The following is an 18,054-nucleotide window of genomic DNA, read 5'->3' on the forward strand; positions in this document are numbered from 1 at the left end:
ATCATCATCATCATCATCATCATCATCATCATCATCATCATCATCATTTTGTAGTTCTTTACTTCTGGGAAGAGAAAAAGGAAATAAGAGGAAAGAAAAGGAGAAAAAAGAGCTAGCAATACAGTACATTTTGGTAAAGATTGTTTATTGAAGTGAGATTTGAAGATCTAACTGTCCAATGGAAAACTAAGCCCTTTCTTTTTCTCTTGCACAGACTCCCCCATGAGGTCTTGAACCTTTCCCTCTTCAGTGGTCAGACTGCAAGGGCAGTTTTTAGTCAGAAACAGGGCTTGTGCAATCACCTGCTATCTACAAAATTGGGGTACTCTTTACCCCTTTCCATGCCCTGGGTGTCAGGGCAGTAGTGCTTTGGTCCTCAAAGAGAAAAAAAAATCAGCAAAGCTGATCAATACATTGAAAATGTCTGAAAATATGTGCAATGTACCATACCCTTGGACCTCTCACTTCTACAAAAATCCAAGTCTTGTTTATCTAGTCCAACTCCTTCATTTTATTGGGAAAGTTGCCTTAACCAGAATCAGAACAATTTCTTCCTCTGTAAATGTATGAACAGGAGTGAGAAAAGAGGAGAAAGGAGAGGGGAATTCCCATAGATGAGTTTCTACAGATATTGTTTTACAAGGGATGGATACTAGTCTCCTAGACATGTATTACTGTCTCTATGTGTATGTGTAAAATTAGGATAACTGAACTAAATGACCTTAAAGGTATCTTGTAGCTCTTGAATTCTATGGTTATTAGGTAGAAAAGACCATGAAGGCCAAGCTGTCCTTGAAGCATTAATTTACCCTTTATTGCACCTTCAGCCTCTCTTTTAACATCTCCAGTAATGGAAACCTCAGCATCTACAGAGGTAGTCCATTTAAATTCTGGGTAGCTCTAATAGTTGGAATCTTCCTTGTTACCATGAGCCAAAATCTGCTTCTCCGTAATATGGGAAAATTACAAACCTATACCTAAAATTTGCCTTAGCTGCCTTCCCATGGTATTTACAGTTTTATGCTGAAAATAGTCTAACTCCACGCACAAAATTATTTCCTGTGTTAGAGATAAGAAGGATGTTATTTGACCCATTTTATGATAAAGAAAGATAGATATGTATTACATAAAAACTTGCAAAACATAAACTGGTTTCTCAGATTCTCAAGGGTATTGACTGTCTCTCCCTTGAGTTTCCATAAATGTTGCCTTTCAAGGGAAAACCACCTATCTTCAAGACATGAATAACTATTTCCTCTGTCTGCTTCCATGCAGCAGTCTTGAAAATGTCTTTATCTCATCTGAAAAGTTGAATTACATAATCCAGTCCCAAACTTCTCTCTTGCTCAATGCTAGTTCCCAAATTGTAATCAAGGAATGTGATTACAATGTTTTTGAAGCCTCGTACCTGCTCCCTGCTTCTGACCTCACTAGAGTCACTTGCTTCCTATCCTTGCGTGGTTTCTCACTTGTCTGTAATTATATAAATAAGCAATTCTATTCACTATAACTTTGAGATCCATTTCCCTGAAAAGAGAATCCATCAGCTGCTATTCATAATAAATTGTGATTAATTTATCATTTAATCAGATTTGTGATCATTGTGTTATCTATAGCATCTATAACTTCTACCCTTTTGTCTGGTTCTGCTTTTGAGATCACAGAATCATAGATTTAAAAGTGGAAAGAGGGCAGCTAGGTGGTACAGTAGATAGAGCACCAGCCTTGGAGTCAGGAGGAACTCCAGGAGTTCAAATGTGACCTCAGACACCTGACACTTACCAGCTGTGTGACCCTGGGCAAGTCACTTAGCCCTGATTGCCTCATCAGTCCCTCACCTTCATTTTACAGATGGAGAAAATGAGACACAGAGGTTAAATCTGTCTTTCACTTGACAATTCATCCATGTGACTGTCATTTTCTCTGTCTCCGGATTGTGACTCAAACCAGTTGTAGACTCCCTCCTGCACTTCACATTTGTGTTTGAGTCTTGTCTCTCCGCTCTCCAAAGCAGTTCCATGAAGACAGGAGAATTTGTCCTTCTTCCAAATCCACTACCTTCCCTTCTACCTTTGGTGCCTAGAACTATTGTAAGGGAGGGACTTTTCTCTTAGTGTTTGTGGAAAGTGTTTGTTACTGTTATTGTGTATATAAAAGTAATTTTAATGTCATAAATCTGTGGCAATAAGATTGTGCAAAACCATCCCCTTGTTGACGCTGCCCAGGATAGATGCATTTCTTTAACACTTCTTCACTGAATTTAGAGCTGGGAGAGACCTTGGAGTTCAACCCTTTCATTTTGAAGTTGAGGAAACTGAAGTCCTGAAATGTATGACGTTGTGCCTAATGTCACAAACACGTGAAGTTGCTAGATCAGGATTCAACCAAATCCTTCTGCTCTGTGTCCAGTATTCTCTACAAAAGTGTGAGGGGGCCATCTCCGGTTGTCCTGATCTATAGCTTGCCACTGGACCCAGGTAGCTGCAGAGGAGAAAATGAGGCTGGTGACTTTGCACAGCCCTCCCTCACTTAAATCCTATTCGCTTGCAAATTACCTTCCTGACATCATGGGCCTCTTGGAGAACAAAGGACTAACAACAACAAAAGTGTGAATTGCCTAAATCACATAGCCAGGAAGAGAATCTAGTAGATTTCTTATTCCCAATCTTCAGCTCCCAAAGAGAATTTTAAAATAATAGCTTATTACAAATAATAATTTTTAAATAATTGAAAAGCTCTTTTAAAAAGCTATTTACATAGCACTTTGAAGTTTACACATGTAACATATCATATATACATCATATGTATGTGTGTTATATATGGGGATTATATATTATGTATTATATATGATTATGTATCATATATGCTTCCACATCTCTTCCCATTAGAATATAAGCTCTTTGAAGGCAGGAACTGATTCACATTGATTTTTGTAAAGTTGTTTTTGCTAGTAATAATAGCTCGTATTTAGATAGCCTTTTAAGGTTCGCAAAGTTCTTTAATACTGTATGCTATTTCATTTGATCGTCACAACAACCTTGTGAGGTAGGTGCTATTTTATATCCACATTTTATAGTTGAGAAAACTGAAGTTTAGAGAGGTTATTTGACTTGTCCCAAGATCACATAGCTAGTAAATGTCTGAGACAGGTTTTACACTCAGGACTTCCTGACTCAGGGCTTACTTCCTTGACTCCACCACTGAGTCCACCTACTAGATCACCCAGTTGCCTATGACATGAAAAAAAAAATCCATTATAGCAAAAACAAGAATAGCTTCCTTAAAATATCAGGTTTAGAGGCAGCTAGGTAGTGCAGTGGATAGTGCTCTGGCCTTGGAGTCTGGAGGACCTGAGTTCAAATCTGACCCCACACACGTGATAATTACTAGCAATGTGACCATGGGCAAGTCATTTAACCTCATTGCCTAGCCAAAAAAAAAAAAAAAAAATTACCAAATTTGAAGAAGTTCTCCAATTGGCTTGCTGTAATGTTACTGTTGAAAAATGAGAAAATTCTTTTTTCCCAAGAGGTAGGTATTTTTTACTCTGTCAATCTTAAACTTCAAATTTATAGGCTTAGACAAAATTACTCTTAATGACTGTTTAATTTATTAGCAAGAATAAGTAATATCAAAATGTGCTTAAATATTTTTTAATGTACAGAAGACTGTAATGGGGTCACTTCTTTTTTCCCCTCTACCACTCTACACTGAGTATTGGGAGGGTGGGGAGTTACTGCCCAAAGGAAGTATTTAAACTGAGATTTAAACTCTAGGTAGAGATTTTCCAAGCATTATTCTCTGAGAAAATCAAAGGAAAGAAAGGTAATATTGAGTGGACTTCACTAGAGCCAACTCCTAGGTTGGCACCAGTCACAACCCCATGATGAAAACCTAGATGGTGAAGTGGTTAGAGTGCTGAGCAAGGAGTGAGGAGGAACTGAGTTCAAATGCTGCCTCAGACACCAGCTTGTGTAACCCTGGACAAGTCACTTGCCCTTGTTTGCCTCAGTTTTTTCACCTGTAAAACAAGGTGGAGAAGGAAAGGCAAAACACTCCATATCTTTGTCAAGAAAACCTCAAATGGAGTCACGACTGACAACACATTCCAAGAGCTCATCTACCCTCATTCTCTGGGGTTTAACAGATGGTATCTTGCTCTTGCCTCTCCACAACCTCTGTCTACTACCCCCCAAACTGAAGCAGATGTCCCTTCCTCTAGGTTATAGGAATCCTCAAAACAAACCAAGTTTTCCTGGAATGTCTCCTTTAGCCCAAGGATTTTCTATCATTTTGGATAGATTCTCCAAAGATAGAGATCCTGGATAGATCCTCTACAGTTTCTGGGATCCCAGTGAGATCTTCCTAAATCTTTGTGGGTTTCACTAACAAAGGGACTAAACAATTATTGTAGAAAATATAGCACCAGCCCTGAAGTCAGGACAACCTGAGTTCAAATCCGGCCTCAGACACATAACACTAGCTGTGTGACTCTGGGCAAGTCACTTAACCCCAATTGCCTCACCAAAAAAAAAAAAAAATATGCAACAGAGAGCACTTAACAGGGCCATAACCATCACTTTCACGTCATTCCCAGAAGCATCCTCAATCAGCTGAAGTTTCATCTCCCCACATTCTCTTCTGCACAATGTGTGAGGAACCCAGGCAGTTTTGCTGCCTCCCATATTTCGAGACAAGGACTAGTTCAAATCACTCAAGGAGAATGGTAAAGAACTCGGCTGCAATCTTTGGGCTTTGTTAATGGCTATGGTCCTGGAAAACCTTAACCAATCTGGCTGCTTCTGCGCTGCTCGCATTGCTCCCAGCCCATATTTCCCTCCTCACGTTTAGCAGCTATGTGGCTTTGGATTCAGCTGCGTGCTCCAGGTAAATACCAGACTGCCTGCGCAAAAAAAACGTGTGTGTGTGTGTGTGTGTGTGTTTGTGTGTGTGTGTGTGTGTGTGTGTGTGTGTGTGTGTGTAAATTTTTTTTTTCCTCCATCGTCGGGGCTTCTCCTGCGTTAAGGCTTCTCTCTAATGAAGTAGTACCTCCGGTCCGAAAGCATCATGGGACATGTAGTCCAGAACGTTCTCACTTTTCCCCTTAAATTGTAAAGTATTGACAGAGTGTGGTATATCCCTTAAGAAGCCGCTTATATTTTCATAATCGCCTGGGGGGGGGCAAAAATAACCGGGATGGGAAGAAACTTTTTTTAAAGAGTAAAACAACTTTGAAACAATTAAAATTTTTTTTAAATTTCTTTTTATTTTCAATTTCAAATTCTCTTCCATCCTCCATTCCTTACCCCGCCCATTGAGAAGGCAAGAAATAAGATACCTATTATATATGTATATGTGTGTTTGTGTGTATATATGTATGTATACATATGCACACACACACACATATATACATATGTATACATATGTACACACATCACGAAAAACATATTTCCTCATTGGCCATGGCGGGTGGGGGGAGAAAAATAAAATGGAAAAAAAAAAGCTTCAATCTGCACTCACTGCATCAGTTCTCTGGCTGGAGGTGTTTAGCATTTTTTTTAAATAGTCGTGGATCACTGTATTGATCAGAGTCGTTACAATGTTGCTGTTACTATGAACAATAATAAACACTGTCGGACAAACAACACCCCAGTCCTATCAAGCTCCCCCTCATCCTAAATTAAAAAAAAAAAGTTTCGAGAAAACAATACATTTCCTAGCTTTTTCCGTAGTCTTTTAAAGCGCTAATCCAGAAAAAGGATTAGAGTAACTACTCCAGTCTAGCTCTATCTCATTGGCTGGTGTCTCCATCACTCAGCCCAACCTCGGCCTCCTGCCTCTCCCATTGCCTCTTCCCCAGGGGGCGGGTTCTTCTTCTTGTTTTCGGACCTGGTATGATCCAGCCAATGAGAGCGGAGTAGAGGAGGCAGGCTCAGCCAATACTGCTGGAGCGGGATATTCGAATAAGTTTCCTTCGGGACTGCGCTGAGCTTCGCCTTCTTACCCGGCGGTGGTGGCTAGTCTGAGAAGAAGTGGGGACCCGAGCTGTAGGTAGCCCTGCGGTCGGGCCCGGATCTGGGGTATAGTGGGGCACTAGGGCTGGTGGGGGCGAGGGGGGTGAGGGAGCGGGCCGGGGGGGGGGAGCAGCGCGTTGCAGCCGCGCGCCAGACTCCAAGGCTGTTAACCAGGCTGCGCGCGCACTCCGCAGCTGGAGCGCGTTGGCCTCTCTCAGGACTCGCTGCTCGTTCTGCCCAGGCCCGAGGCCGACGACGGTACTGAAGAGGAAGGGGCAATGGCGGCCAAGGCGAGGGGAGCTCTTCTGAGGGACCCGGGGACGCCCTCTCTTCGAGGGGAGCAGCAGAAGGGGGCCATGGCCCCGCTCTTGGAGGGCTCTTCTCCCCCTACCCAGGCTGTTTCTTGACTCGCACTTGGCCAGGCCTTGCCACCAGCTGCCCCTCTCCCCTCCCGCCCCCGCCTTTCCCACTCCTCACTAACCCCCTTTGGTCCTTCCCCTCCACTTTTCCCCTTCCTTCTCTTCCTTCTCTCATCCCACCCACTCCCTCTTCTCCCCTCCCCCTCATCACTCCCCCTCATCCCTCCCCTCCCCCTCCCTCCTCTCCCCTCCCCCTCGTCTCTTCCCTCCCTCCCCCCCCAGGCCACCCTTCATTAATATTTAACTCTTCCGAGAGTCAGGTTCAGGCTTGTCCATTTCCTCCGGTGGTTGGACCCAGGACTTCCCATTCTGGCCTGGTCTGCCCATATGGTCGTTTGTGATGTGAATTTGCCTCCATCCTAGGTGGATGTGGTGCACAACTGCGGGAGAAGGGAGTCCTCCCAGCTCTTCCCTCTCTGCCAACTAGATGGTTAGAGAGAGCTGGACCTGGACTCAGGAAGACCTGAGTTCAAATTCGGCCTCAGACACTAGCTGTGTGGTCCTGGGCAAGTCACTTAGTCTCTGTTGGCCTCAGTGTCCTCAACTTTAAAGTGGGGAATCATAATAGCATCTACCATAGTAGGTGCTTAATAAATACTTAGTTCCTCCCTGGCACATTACATACACTTACCTATGGTCTGCTGGGGATAAAGAGCCATCTAAGGGAAGGATGGATATATGTGTATGTACACACACACACACACACACACACACACACACACTCACTCTCTGGGCTTTTCTCAGCCCCAGTGAACAGAGGAGAGGGAATGTCAGAGTCTTTGTGACATAGTGGAAAAATCGAGGTACTTTGTGTGATACGAGGCTTGGATTTGAATCCCACCTCTAATGCCTGTGTGGACAGGGAATATCACTTAAACTTCTCTGAGCTTGAGTTTCCTAATCTGTAAAATAGAGCTAATAAACCTGTATGTAGTGTTTATCCCATAAAGTTGTTGGGTGATTCAAATGAGAACTCTAAGGTGCTGTGCTAACCCTTAAAGTGCTATGTAAATGTCGTTATTATTGATGGTTCGATTTATAGATCATAGAATGACAGAATTGGAAGGGATCTTAGATATTATCTAGTCCAGTTGCTTCTTTTGATGAATGAGAAAATTGAGACTCAGAAAGTGGAAAAGACTTTTACAACATCACAGTCTTGTTAAGAATCAGTCTGATGGAACCCAGATTTCCTGAATCCTTGGTCCAGTATGTTTTCTGTTGTTCCATTATGGTTCTCATCTTTTTGCTGTTTCTTTTTCCTACCCAGAATTCCTTCCACCCCCTTTTCCTTTGCAAGATGTCAGAGAAGGAGAATGCCCATCTAGGATCTTACAGCACATCCTTGGTAAGGGGAACTTGTGGGAAGTTCATATATGACATCTGAGGGAAATATATCCAGAGTAGTGTTTGCCTCTGGGTAATTTTATTTCATTTTTTAAAATATGTAATGTTTAAAAAGTTAAAAACTAATTTATATAGTTAATTAAAATTTAAAATAATTTTATTAATCATGCTAGCAATAATTAATGAAAGGGGTCAGTGATGTTCTCAAATGGCAGAGACCTCTCATGGAACTCACACAACACATATGCCTGTGGAAGACTGGGTGTTCCTGAGGGTGTTAATTGACTCTGATTGGTTAAATAGGTAATGAAGAGAATGAATATTATAATAAGAGGTGGAACTATTCTAAAGAAGGGTTGGCTTACTTGACTTTTATCTGGGCATTTATTTCCAAACACTCCCAGCCTTGGGCACTCTAATAAAAGAATTTATCCCCACCAAATTCTGAGTAGAACACAATGGATTTCTCCACCTGGGTTGAATCTGAACAAGATTGAGGAGAAAGTTAATACAATTTTATCAGCAATGTCTTTCAGATACTGACTTGGCCTAGTAGAGAATAAGGTTTCAGAAGGGGATAAATCCTGTCTCCCCAGTATTAACAATTAGTTATTTAATAATCATTTCTTTCAAATAAAAATATGATATAACAGTGGGGTCCCCAACAGGTCTAAGGATTAAATCACTACAGCTTTGAAATGCCAGCAGTCTGTGAGAAAGGGAAAACATGGCAGCATCTCCTGGCCTGTTAATTGGTTGGGTTAGGCTTTGCAATGAGCTGATCAGTCACAATCAACCTATTGGAGACTTTTGGTCTAGGTAAACTTGTAACATCCTGCTGTGCAGTTGAACATTCCCTGCAACTCACATTCATAGCAGGATGTGACAAGAAGTGCTACAAGTTAAATCCAACAAGCATCTTTTTGAGCACCTTCTACATACAAGGTACTGTACTAAGTGTTGGGGATAAAAAGACAAAAATACAAAAACACTCCCTGCCTTCAAGGTGATTATATTTTATAAATAAAGACAGATTTTAAAATGGTTTAAATAAATTAATGTACAAATAGCAATATAATGGATTATTAAGGCGATATCCTTAACATTTTGAGGTTGGCATTTTGAAGAGTTTTCTTACAAAACATCTCTTAGTACTGTAAGAATACTGGGAGAGATGAACCATTAGTCAGACCTAGGGTTATAATTTGTTCTTATGAACCCTAAGTTGGTAAAGAGACAAAGAGAAATGGTCTAAACACAAGACTCCATCCCATTCAGTGGAGCCATTGGCCCAAATATTGTAACGTCTACTTGTCCTTTCACACACGTCCTGAAGGCTGTATAATGTTTCAAGAGTGAAGGTTAGATACAAGAACACTTGCCATCTTTGCTATGTGAGTGCTGTACCCTGAGAAGAACTATACATACTATTGTTTTAGTAGAATAAGGCACTCATGATTTTGAATGGGAAAGTGTTTGAGAGGGCCTCCCTCCCCACATTTACACATAAAAGTCATGGGGGACATCCCATCCCCCACCTCTGGATTTTCAATAGTGCCAGAAGTCTATCTTCTTTATATGTGTTTGATTTTGTTTTGAGTCATTAAGTATGAAGTAAATTAATTTAAAAGATTATGTAGGGCTTTGAGAGCCTGCTTTGATGAAGTGTGTGGAAGTTTCATCACCTTTAGGACATTTGTAAAGTAAACTTTTCCCCTTTAAGAATTTGAGTTTGTAGTATCCTTGCTTGTCTATTCCATTCTTTACAGATGTGGGGTTTGGGGACAGGACACCTTGGTTAGGGGTAGGAGCTTACTGAAATACTTATGGATCGGTGGTACAACTCACAACCCACCCACCCCTACCTTCTCATTTTGTGAGACACTTGTCCAGATGTTTCTCTAAAGTAGGGGTCCTTAACCCATTAGTGTCATGGAATCCTTTGGCAGTCTTGTGAACCTTGTGGACTCCTTCTATTTTTAAATGGATATAATATATAGGATCAGAAAGAAAACTGATTATATTGAAATAGCAATTTTCAGGATATTAAAAAAAAAAAGTACATAGACCCCAGGTGAAGAACCCCTACTCTAAATCCTTCACAAAGGGTCCACCCAAAATCTCTCTGCTGGTGGATGCCAATGCTACATGACTGGTCTATCTCCTTTTCTAGTAATATACCTTTTTAATGTTTTTTACACCACCTCTCTTGTATAATTCTTCACTCTTAATGTGTTGCAGCATATTTGTGTCCATATTGCACATTTCCATGGCTCACAGTGATACAGCATCACCGGAAGAATATTGATAAAACTTTTTTTCCCTACAAATAAGTTTAGCTTCATTGAAAGGTCTATACAGTTTGCCAGTGACAATCCAAGTCTGCTTTCCTCCTCTTCCTACTCAATTCTGGGGACAAGTCTTTGTACATCTACCAAGCTATGTGTGCTGATAGTCCTCTATAGATCCCCAAGGCATTGTCCTTTGCCTTGTTGGTTTTCCTGAGGGCCTTTTTCTATCCATCTTTCAGGTAAACTCTCCTACATGTAGTGTCTCCAGCAGTTAGTCTGTGAGCTCCTTGGGAGCAAGGATTGTCTTTTCTATTTGTATGCCCAATGCTTGGTACATACATAGTAAGTGTTTAATAAATGTTTTTTCATCTATTCATTAATGGACGATAGGCATTCTTCATTCACTTGGTGAATTCACTGTGTGAATAGTTAGGCTGAACTCTTAAGTGATCATTTAAGGAGACTGCAGTATTCCAGATCTTGATGCAGTTGGCAAAAAAAAAAATTTCTGGATGACCTCACCTTCTAGGAAATAAGCCTTCCATTTCAACTCTGCAGTGGATATCCTCCATGTCAGTTACAAATATGTTTGTTGAAAGTTTCTCTGTTTAATGCTTTGTTCAATTATTAATAATCAAAAGGTAAAACAAAATTCTGTTACATCTTTGAAAGAATCTCATATGACTTTGAAAAATACTTGGCTTGGTTGGAAGACAACCTTTTTGGTTTTATTTTTTCAGTTACATTTGCTTTATTAAACCACAGTTTTTTATAGTCAAGAAACTAACAATAGAATCTTGTGTATTTTCTGCACATTTGACTAATTGTGTATGACTGAAGGTAACTGTCTGCAGTAGAATCTGCAACGCTTGCCTGTGGCTTCTTCGTTGATGATGTCCTTAATACCTGTGCAGATTTTCTAGTCCAGCAACTCTACTCAGTATGGTTTTCCTCAGTGCTGTTCCTATTTCCACAAATAACACCATGAAAACTGTAATGTTAGTTTTCAAAAGTAGTGGCATCATTGTCACTGATGAAGAAAATAGTTTGTAATAGAAATCTCCAGTTTCATCCTTAAGTTCTCTAAACCTGACTTAATTGGACCTGTTGCCAAGCTTTCTATGATTTTTCCCCCTCCATTGTCCTTTTTTCTTTAAATGAGATAATTCTCATGGTTATTCCGCCATTTTCCTCACAAAGGTTTTACAAACCTGGCCACAGTGGTTTCTAGCTTCTTTTGATCTCCTGGTAATTTATTTACATTAGTTAAACTTCCTTGTGCTTAAATGCCCCTGTGGCAAATCTATAGGAGCATATGGATAGGTAATGATCTGCATCAATGAAGAACATACCTCCATTAATGAAATCAAAGATTTATTGATGTAGAAACTTCTCTTTTATTAATTTTTCAGTACTTGATTTGAATAGATCTGATTAGAACTGTTATAATTAATCATATGCCACATCTTTCTATTCTTTTGGTATTGATTTAGATTTTTGTTCTAACTGTACATAGTGGATTATTGGCAGCTACTCCTTTCTTATCTGTTAACATGTAAGGAGTTCATGGTTGTGATGTTATTTGGTGTTTGCTATGTTCAACACCTCCTCACTCTCTTTTTGAAGACAGTACCCGTGTTGTATAGGTATGAGGCTTCCGTCAGGGCTATAAGTCTTTGGGGGTTCTTATTTCATATTCTTCAACTATGTTTTCCAACATAATTTTTTGCCATCTTCTGATATACTACCTTTGCACTATGTCACTAAGTATTATAGTGCATATTAAGTATTATAGTACAAATTAAAATTTGGAGTTCTTTGAAGAATTTCTTTACCTTCTCAGCAACAAATGTTGGCATATGAACTCCAGTTTTTCATGGTCTTTTTGTAGATGCTTATCATGAGCACAGCAATATTAAACAAGCAGATGTGCCACAAACTAATGTTTCTTATTGCCTTTGGACACAGGATAAAAAACCAACTTCACTGGTTCCTTCATTTGCTTCTCCAAGGACTTTTTTTTGTCTTTAAGTAGTATAGGGTAAAAATAGCCTGTGACTCATGTTATCTAGATAAAAGTAAGTGTTAGGAGCAGGAGCTTTGAATCCTACTTATACAATTGTAGGGTTGAAAGGGTTCATCTTGAGGGTCATCTGGTTCAGCCCCTACCCAAAGCATAAATCACTGAAAAGTGATTATCCAGTCACAGCTTTAAAGACCCTTAGTGATAAATAGGGAAGTGCCTCTAAGGTCAGGGGTGAGTTGTAGGATCCTTTCAGAAATAAGAAGAGCACACAGGGGCTGTAACAACTGGGGTCCCACCTTTTCTCTGCATTTCTGCCTGGTAATGAGGAATGAAGGGACATACCCATGCGCGCATGCATGTACAGATACACACCAGCTCATCCTCATCCCCCCCAAACTCATGCTAATTTGCTTTTCCCCCAGCATCATTCCAGCCTGAATGCCCTACCCCTGAGGATACTTCGGAAAGAGCTAGCCACTCCCTCTTCAACCCTCCTCATGAATCGTTCCAGAGCTGTTCTAGAGCCTTCAAGCACCCAGCCAGCAGGTATCTTGGAGTTTGGGGGAATACTCTGGAGGTAGAAGGGGGTCATAAGCTGGGGGAAGACATAGTCCTGTAATGTGAGGGGTTTGAAATTGGGCAGAAGATGTTCAGGCCAAAAAAAAAAAGGCCATTGATCTTTTATCTTCACAGCTGTACCTGGCAGGATAGGAGTGGATAGCAGCAATGTGAAATTGAACCTCCCAGTGTAAGTATTCCAGGCCTGATGATTAGATCCTTAAGTATGGATGAATTCATAAGGTTGGGGGTGAGGGGGCAGTTGAGACAAAGGATACACATACCTGAGGGGAATAGAGATAAAACCGCAGAAGAATCTAGGGATAGTATATCTTGAATCCTGGGGATATAGGTGCCTGAGTCTTTGATGAGAGGGAGGCTTGGTTATAGTGGGGGGAAGAGGGATGAAGATGGACTTGGGAGGTTAAACAACTGCCCCTCCCTAGTCTAAGCTGGTTTTTACCCTTCTCTATCAGGCGTCAATTCAAAATTGATGACTTTGAAATTGGGCGGCCGCTGGGTAAGGGCAAGTTTGGGAATGTGTACCTGGCTCGGGAAAAGAACAGCCAGTTCATTGTGGCACTGAAGGTTCTCTTCAAGTCTCAGATGGAGAAGGAGGGTGTAGAACACCAGCTTCGAAGAGAGATTGAGATCCAGTCTCATCTTCGGTATGGATGAGTTCTTACTGAAACTACCTTCCCTTTTCCTATTACAGTTACTCTCTTTCCTGGCTTCCTTTTCTGAACCAGTAGCCCTATTTCTCCCTTTCCCTTCCTACCATCCCCACTATTCCTCGAATCCCATTTTATCCACCCATTTCATGTTTTTCTAGATGTTAACATCCCCACCCCAATATTTCTCCTTTTAAGGAGCTGTCTCTGCCTCTACCCGGGCAAGAGCCTCTTGGTCCTGCTGTATCCCTTGCTCTTTTCTACAAGTTTATGGACTAGCTTGTTAGCAGTTTGTTCCGGTACTGAGTGCAGTTTTCCCAACCTGGGACCTATCATTGGAAAATTGCTTTTATCCCATTACCCAGTTGTGTCAGGCCCCTTATTTCCTGGTATCTAGTGTGGTATAGTAAAAAGAAAAGGAGACAGTGGATTATAGGATTATAGGTTTAGAACTGGAAAGAACCTTGGAGATCATCTATTCCAACCCCTTTCATTTTACAGATGAGGAAATTGAGGCGTAGAAAGAAAAGACATTTATTAAGCACTTACTACATGCCAGGCATTGTGCTAAACACTGGGAATACAAGCAAAAAGAAAGACAGTCTCAGCCCTCTAGGAGCTTACATTCTAGTAGGAAAAGACAACACAAAAGGGAGCGAAAAAATGGGGTGGAGAGGAAGAAGGAATGTACCCAAGAGTGAGGGCAAGGTGAAAAGATCATCAGAGGCCATCATAGGTGGGCCCAGGTTTGAAGAGAGCATAATGACTGGTGTAATAGAAATGACTTGCCCAAGGCCACATGAGTTGTAGGTGACAGTGCCAGGATTTACACCCAGATCCTTTGACTCCACATTCAGTGATCACCTTCTCCCCTCCCCACCAATCTTCAAGGTGTATGATTAGGTGAAAGGAGGTTGGTCTATCTGAGTCTCATGTGTAGAATGAGGGTGACACCCCTATCCTGCCTTACACTGTCTACATCACAGTGTTGTCAGGAAGAAGCTACTTCATAAGTCTTTAAACACTACATAAATATTAGTTGCTATTATTACCCAGTCATTTTGCCTCCTTTTTCCCAGGCACCCCAACATCCTTCGCCTCTACAATTACTTTCATGACCGTAGTCGGGTTTACCTGATTCTGGAATATGCACCTCGGGGTGAACTCTACAAGGAACTGCAGAAGAGCCATACATTTGACCAGCAACGCACAGCCACGGTCGCGGGGTGCTGGGGGACAGGGTGTGGTTATTCCTGAAGAGCAATTGAAGATGGATACAGGGCACTGCTGATGGTTAGGGTAGGGATGTGAGTTAGATTGCCCATCTGATCTGTTCTCTCATCTGCTCCTAGATCATGGAGGAGCTAGCAGATGCCTTGATCTACTGCCACGGGAAGAAAGTGATTCACAGAGACATTAAGCCTGAGAATCTACTTATGGGACTTCGAGGAGAGCTCAAGATTGCTGACTTTGGCTGGTCTGTCCATGCTCCCTCCCTTAGGTATGACCAAAGGAAAGGGTACTGGGAACCATATTGGGGCAGGGATATGTCTTAGTAGGGCAGGATATGTTGACATGAAGTCTGGAGGGTGGGTTGTAGGTGATAATTCTTCCCTGTACCCTCTCTTGGGAATCTGCCTTTAGGTGTTCCTGTTCTCTCATCTCGTTGCTTTTAGCCAAAGACTAGGAGAATGGAGAATCTCTGTTTCTGGTACCATTAACCAACATCTTCCCCAATTTAGGAGGAAAACAATGTGTGGGACCCTAGACTATCTTCCCCCTGAAATGATTGAAGGACGTACACATGATGAAAAGGTGGATCTTTGGTGCATTGGAGTGCTGTGCTATGAGCTATTAGTGGGAAATCCTCCCTTTGAAAGCTCCTCTCACAGTGAGACCTATAGACGGATCACCAAGGTATGGGTAAAGGTGGGGTGATGGGAGTCACCAGCAACCCAACTGGTGCATAGAGTTGGAGGTGGGAGGGGGAGCATGGAAAAGATCCAATAAGATCCTCATTACAGTTACATGAGTTCTGGATTGGGAACTGAATAGTTTCAGCTTGAACAAAGTCTGTCTTACATAATTTCATATAATTCCTCCAGTGTTGTGGGTGCATGATAAAGATCTGTTGGTTTGAATAATGTCTCATTCTACCTTCCTTTCTCCACTTTAAAAGGTGGACCTGAAATTCCCTTCATCTATGCCTTCTGGAGCCCAGGACTTGATCTCTAAGCTGCTCAGGCATAACCCCTCAGAGCGACTTCCCCTCACTCAGGTCTTGGCGCACCCCTGGGTGCAGGCCCATTCCCGGAGAGTGCTTCCTCCTTGTTCCTCCCGTCCTGCCCACTGAATCCTATCTTAGGTATAGATTTATGTATGTTTTGTATGTTGAAGGGAAATGAAGTCAGAGGAAGGTAGATCCCTGGCTTCTTTCTCTGTCATTATTTCCTCTAAACTGAAAGACTATTTAATAAAGATTTAAATGTTTTTTGTATGTATGAAGATTGATGATGAAGCTGGAGAATGACACCCCACCCCCTCAGTAAGTAGTCTGAAGGAAAAGGTCTTTACAAGCCAGAATCAGGGAGTTGGATTCCATGGCTGACCAGTCAATGCTGCCCTCAAAAACTTCTAGATTCTAGACCGGGGGTGGGGAACCTTCAGCCTCGAGGCCACATGTGGCCCTCTAGGTTCCAAAGTGGCCCCTTGACCGAATCCAAACTTCACAAAACAAATTCCCTTAATTAAAGGATTTGTTCTGTAAAACTTGGACTCAGTCAAAAGGCCTCACCCGGAGACCTAGAAGGACACATGGCCTCAAGGCCAAAGGTTTCCTACACCTGGTTTAGACCTTCTTTGTCAGTTCTAACCTTGAGTCACTGGCACCATCCATTTTCTCTTCTCATGCCCTGAATATATGGGAAAAGTCATAGAACCATATAAAACTGGCATTCTGTACAATCATACTAATTTCAATTAGATCCTCAATACAATCATTTTATGATTTGATTATCTAGCATGTTCCCATAGCAGTTCTGCAACTGTACCTTTATTCAAGCCTCTAGGAACCCCAGCTTTTCACAGGTGAATGACCCTCCCTCTTAAACTGAAGAAAATAGAGCCCTCAGTTCCAGTCCCTTCCATTGTCTCATCCAACTCTCCATCCTTTTGACTCATTACCTATTGCCCCTACCCTAGTCTAGGCCTATATCACCTCACATTTTCTTACATTTAGATTCCATCAACTGCCTCCCTGACTCCAGTCCTCTCTCCCTGAAACCAATCAGTTAACTAAGTTATTGAGTGGACTGATTATGGTCAACACTGACTATATACTCTGAGCAACAGAAAAGTTAGAATCCCCACCCACAGGTCTAGTAGAGGAGGAAAGACCTTGACAATTATAATACAAGATAGAATATGAGTAAGTGTCATATCAACAGGTGAGACCAAGTCTTAGGCAGAGCTGGAATCTTCTTGCAATGTGAAAAGTGATTCTAAGTTGTAAGGACATGGACTTTACTGGAATGATGGTGGTGAAGAGTACTTAACATAGGCCCTTGTAGCAAGATTCCAGGGAGGGATTTTGTTAGGGAACCTTCATGGGGACCCACTCAGTTGAATAGAATGGCAGTTTCTCTGGTTCTCTGGCCAAAAATCATTGTACCAGTGTATGGAAAACTGACACATTTCTCTAGTGCCTTACCAAATTTTGTTTAGCCATTCCTCAATAAGTGAACACCTCCTAAGTTTCCAGGTTTTTGCTTTTACAAAGAGAGCTGCCATAAATGTTTACAAATAGGTCATTTTACTCTTTCTTTGGTATAGGCCTAGTAGCAGTGTCACTGAATCAAAAGTGACTTCCAGGGCACATTTTTCAAACTGCATTCTAGAATTGCTGGACCAGCAGCCCCTTTGACATTTGTCATTTTCCTCTTTTGTCATCTTTGCTAATCTTATTGGTGTAAGGTTTCATCTCATAGATTCATTGTGGCTTTCAGCCACTTTATTTTTTTATATTTTGGCTGTACCTATCTTCATGTGTTTCTAGTAAGGAATGCCCTCTGCCAATGCAAATCAGTAACTGTTCTACAGCTTTAGTCTTAGAGGGTTTCCTGGGACACTGAGAGGTTAAGCAACTTGTCATGGTCACTCAGTATGTGTCAGAGGTGGCACCTGAGCCCATTTCTTTATTCCGAATATAAGAATTCCATTTTGTTCTGCCCTTTTAGACTCGGTGATGGGGTAGTGAAAATAGTCAACGTGAATTGCTTGCTGATTTCTGCTACAATTTGTCGTCTAAAGTGGGAGCCTGTCACTGTGAATAGAGGGATAAAATTCCCTCCATTAATAGAAAGATGTTAATTCTTTTGAGGCTTTTATTTTAATAACCATGACAAGTATCCTTTTGTCCTGGGATAGGCTTCAACTACCCATCCTAGATACATTTATCAACTAGTTAGCTGTCTAGTGCCATTCTGACATTTGTATAAAATCTATTTACAAAAGTTACATTTTAGGAACTGAGCTTCCCTTTTTGGCTTTAAGAGCACATTTCCCACATTTTCAGCTTAGTAAATAGGGCAGCTCATGCAATATTGTTAGGCCATTGAAAGGAAAGAGCAAACTAATTTCTTCTAATTTGCTTTAGTCATCCACATATGCCATTCCATAGTATGCCCAAGCAAGGTATACCCTGGAAGCACACATTTGTACCATGGAGGG

General features: G+C 41.4%; 1 protein-coding gene across 3 annotated transcripts; it reads left to right on the forward strand.

Moving 5' to 3' along the window:
* The first annotated feature begins 5,918 nt into the window (after positions 1 to 5,918).
* On the forward strand, positions 5,919 to 15,801 carry AURKB (aurora kinase B). Of its 3 annotated transcripts, none has more exons than XM_027857148.1 (9): positions 5,919 to 6,080; positions 7,704 to 7,781; positions 12,520 to 12,643; positions 12,791 to 12,845; positions 13,132 to 13,323; positions 14,406 to 14,544; positions 14,679 to 14,827; positions 15,069 to 15,243; positions 15,506 to 15,801. In XM_027857148.1, exons 2-9 carry the CDS (start codon positions 7,734 to 7,736, stop codon positions 15,677 to 15,679), a joined length of 1,056 nt encoding a protein of 351 aa, XP_027712949.1. In that variant the 5' UTR covers positions 5,919 to 6,080; positions 7,704 to 7,733; the 3' UTR covers positions 15,680 to 15,801. The 3 variants fall into 3 exon arrangements, with proteins under 3 accessions (XP_027712949.1, XP_027712951.1, XP_027712950.1); XM_027857150.1 differs by having other exon boundaries at positions 5,919 to 6,051; XM_027857149.1 differs by having other exon boundaries at positions 5,919 to 6,047.
* Positions 15,802 to 18,054: the final 2,253 nt, after the last annotated feature.

This window comes from Vombatus ursinus, unplaced genomic scaffold (assembly GCF_900497805.2).
Source record: "Vombatus ursinus unplaced genomic scaffold, bare-nosed wombat genome assembly UNPS02011916.1, whole genome shotgun sequence".
Classification (NCBI taxonomy): Eukaryota; Metazoa; Chordata; class Mammalia; order Diprotodontia; family Vombatidae; genus Vombatus; species Vombatus ursinus.

What these genes read in the sequence shown, in the direction of transcription:
- AURKB (XM_027857148.1), top strand. Translation starts at nt 7,734, where the DNA reads ATGTCAGAGAAGGAGAATGCCCATCTAGGATCTTACAGCACATCCTTG. An exon ending in GAGATCCAGTCTCATCTTCG is followed by an intron (nt 13,324 to 14,405) that starts GTATGGATGAGT and finishes CCTTTTTCCCAG; the next exon opens with GCACCCCAACATCCTTCGCC. An exon ending in CCTATAGACGGATCACCAAG is followed by an intron (nt 15,244 to 15,505) that starts GTATGGGTAAAG and finishes CCACTTTAAAAG; the next exon opens with GTGGACCTGAAATTCCCTTC.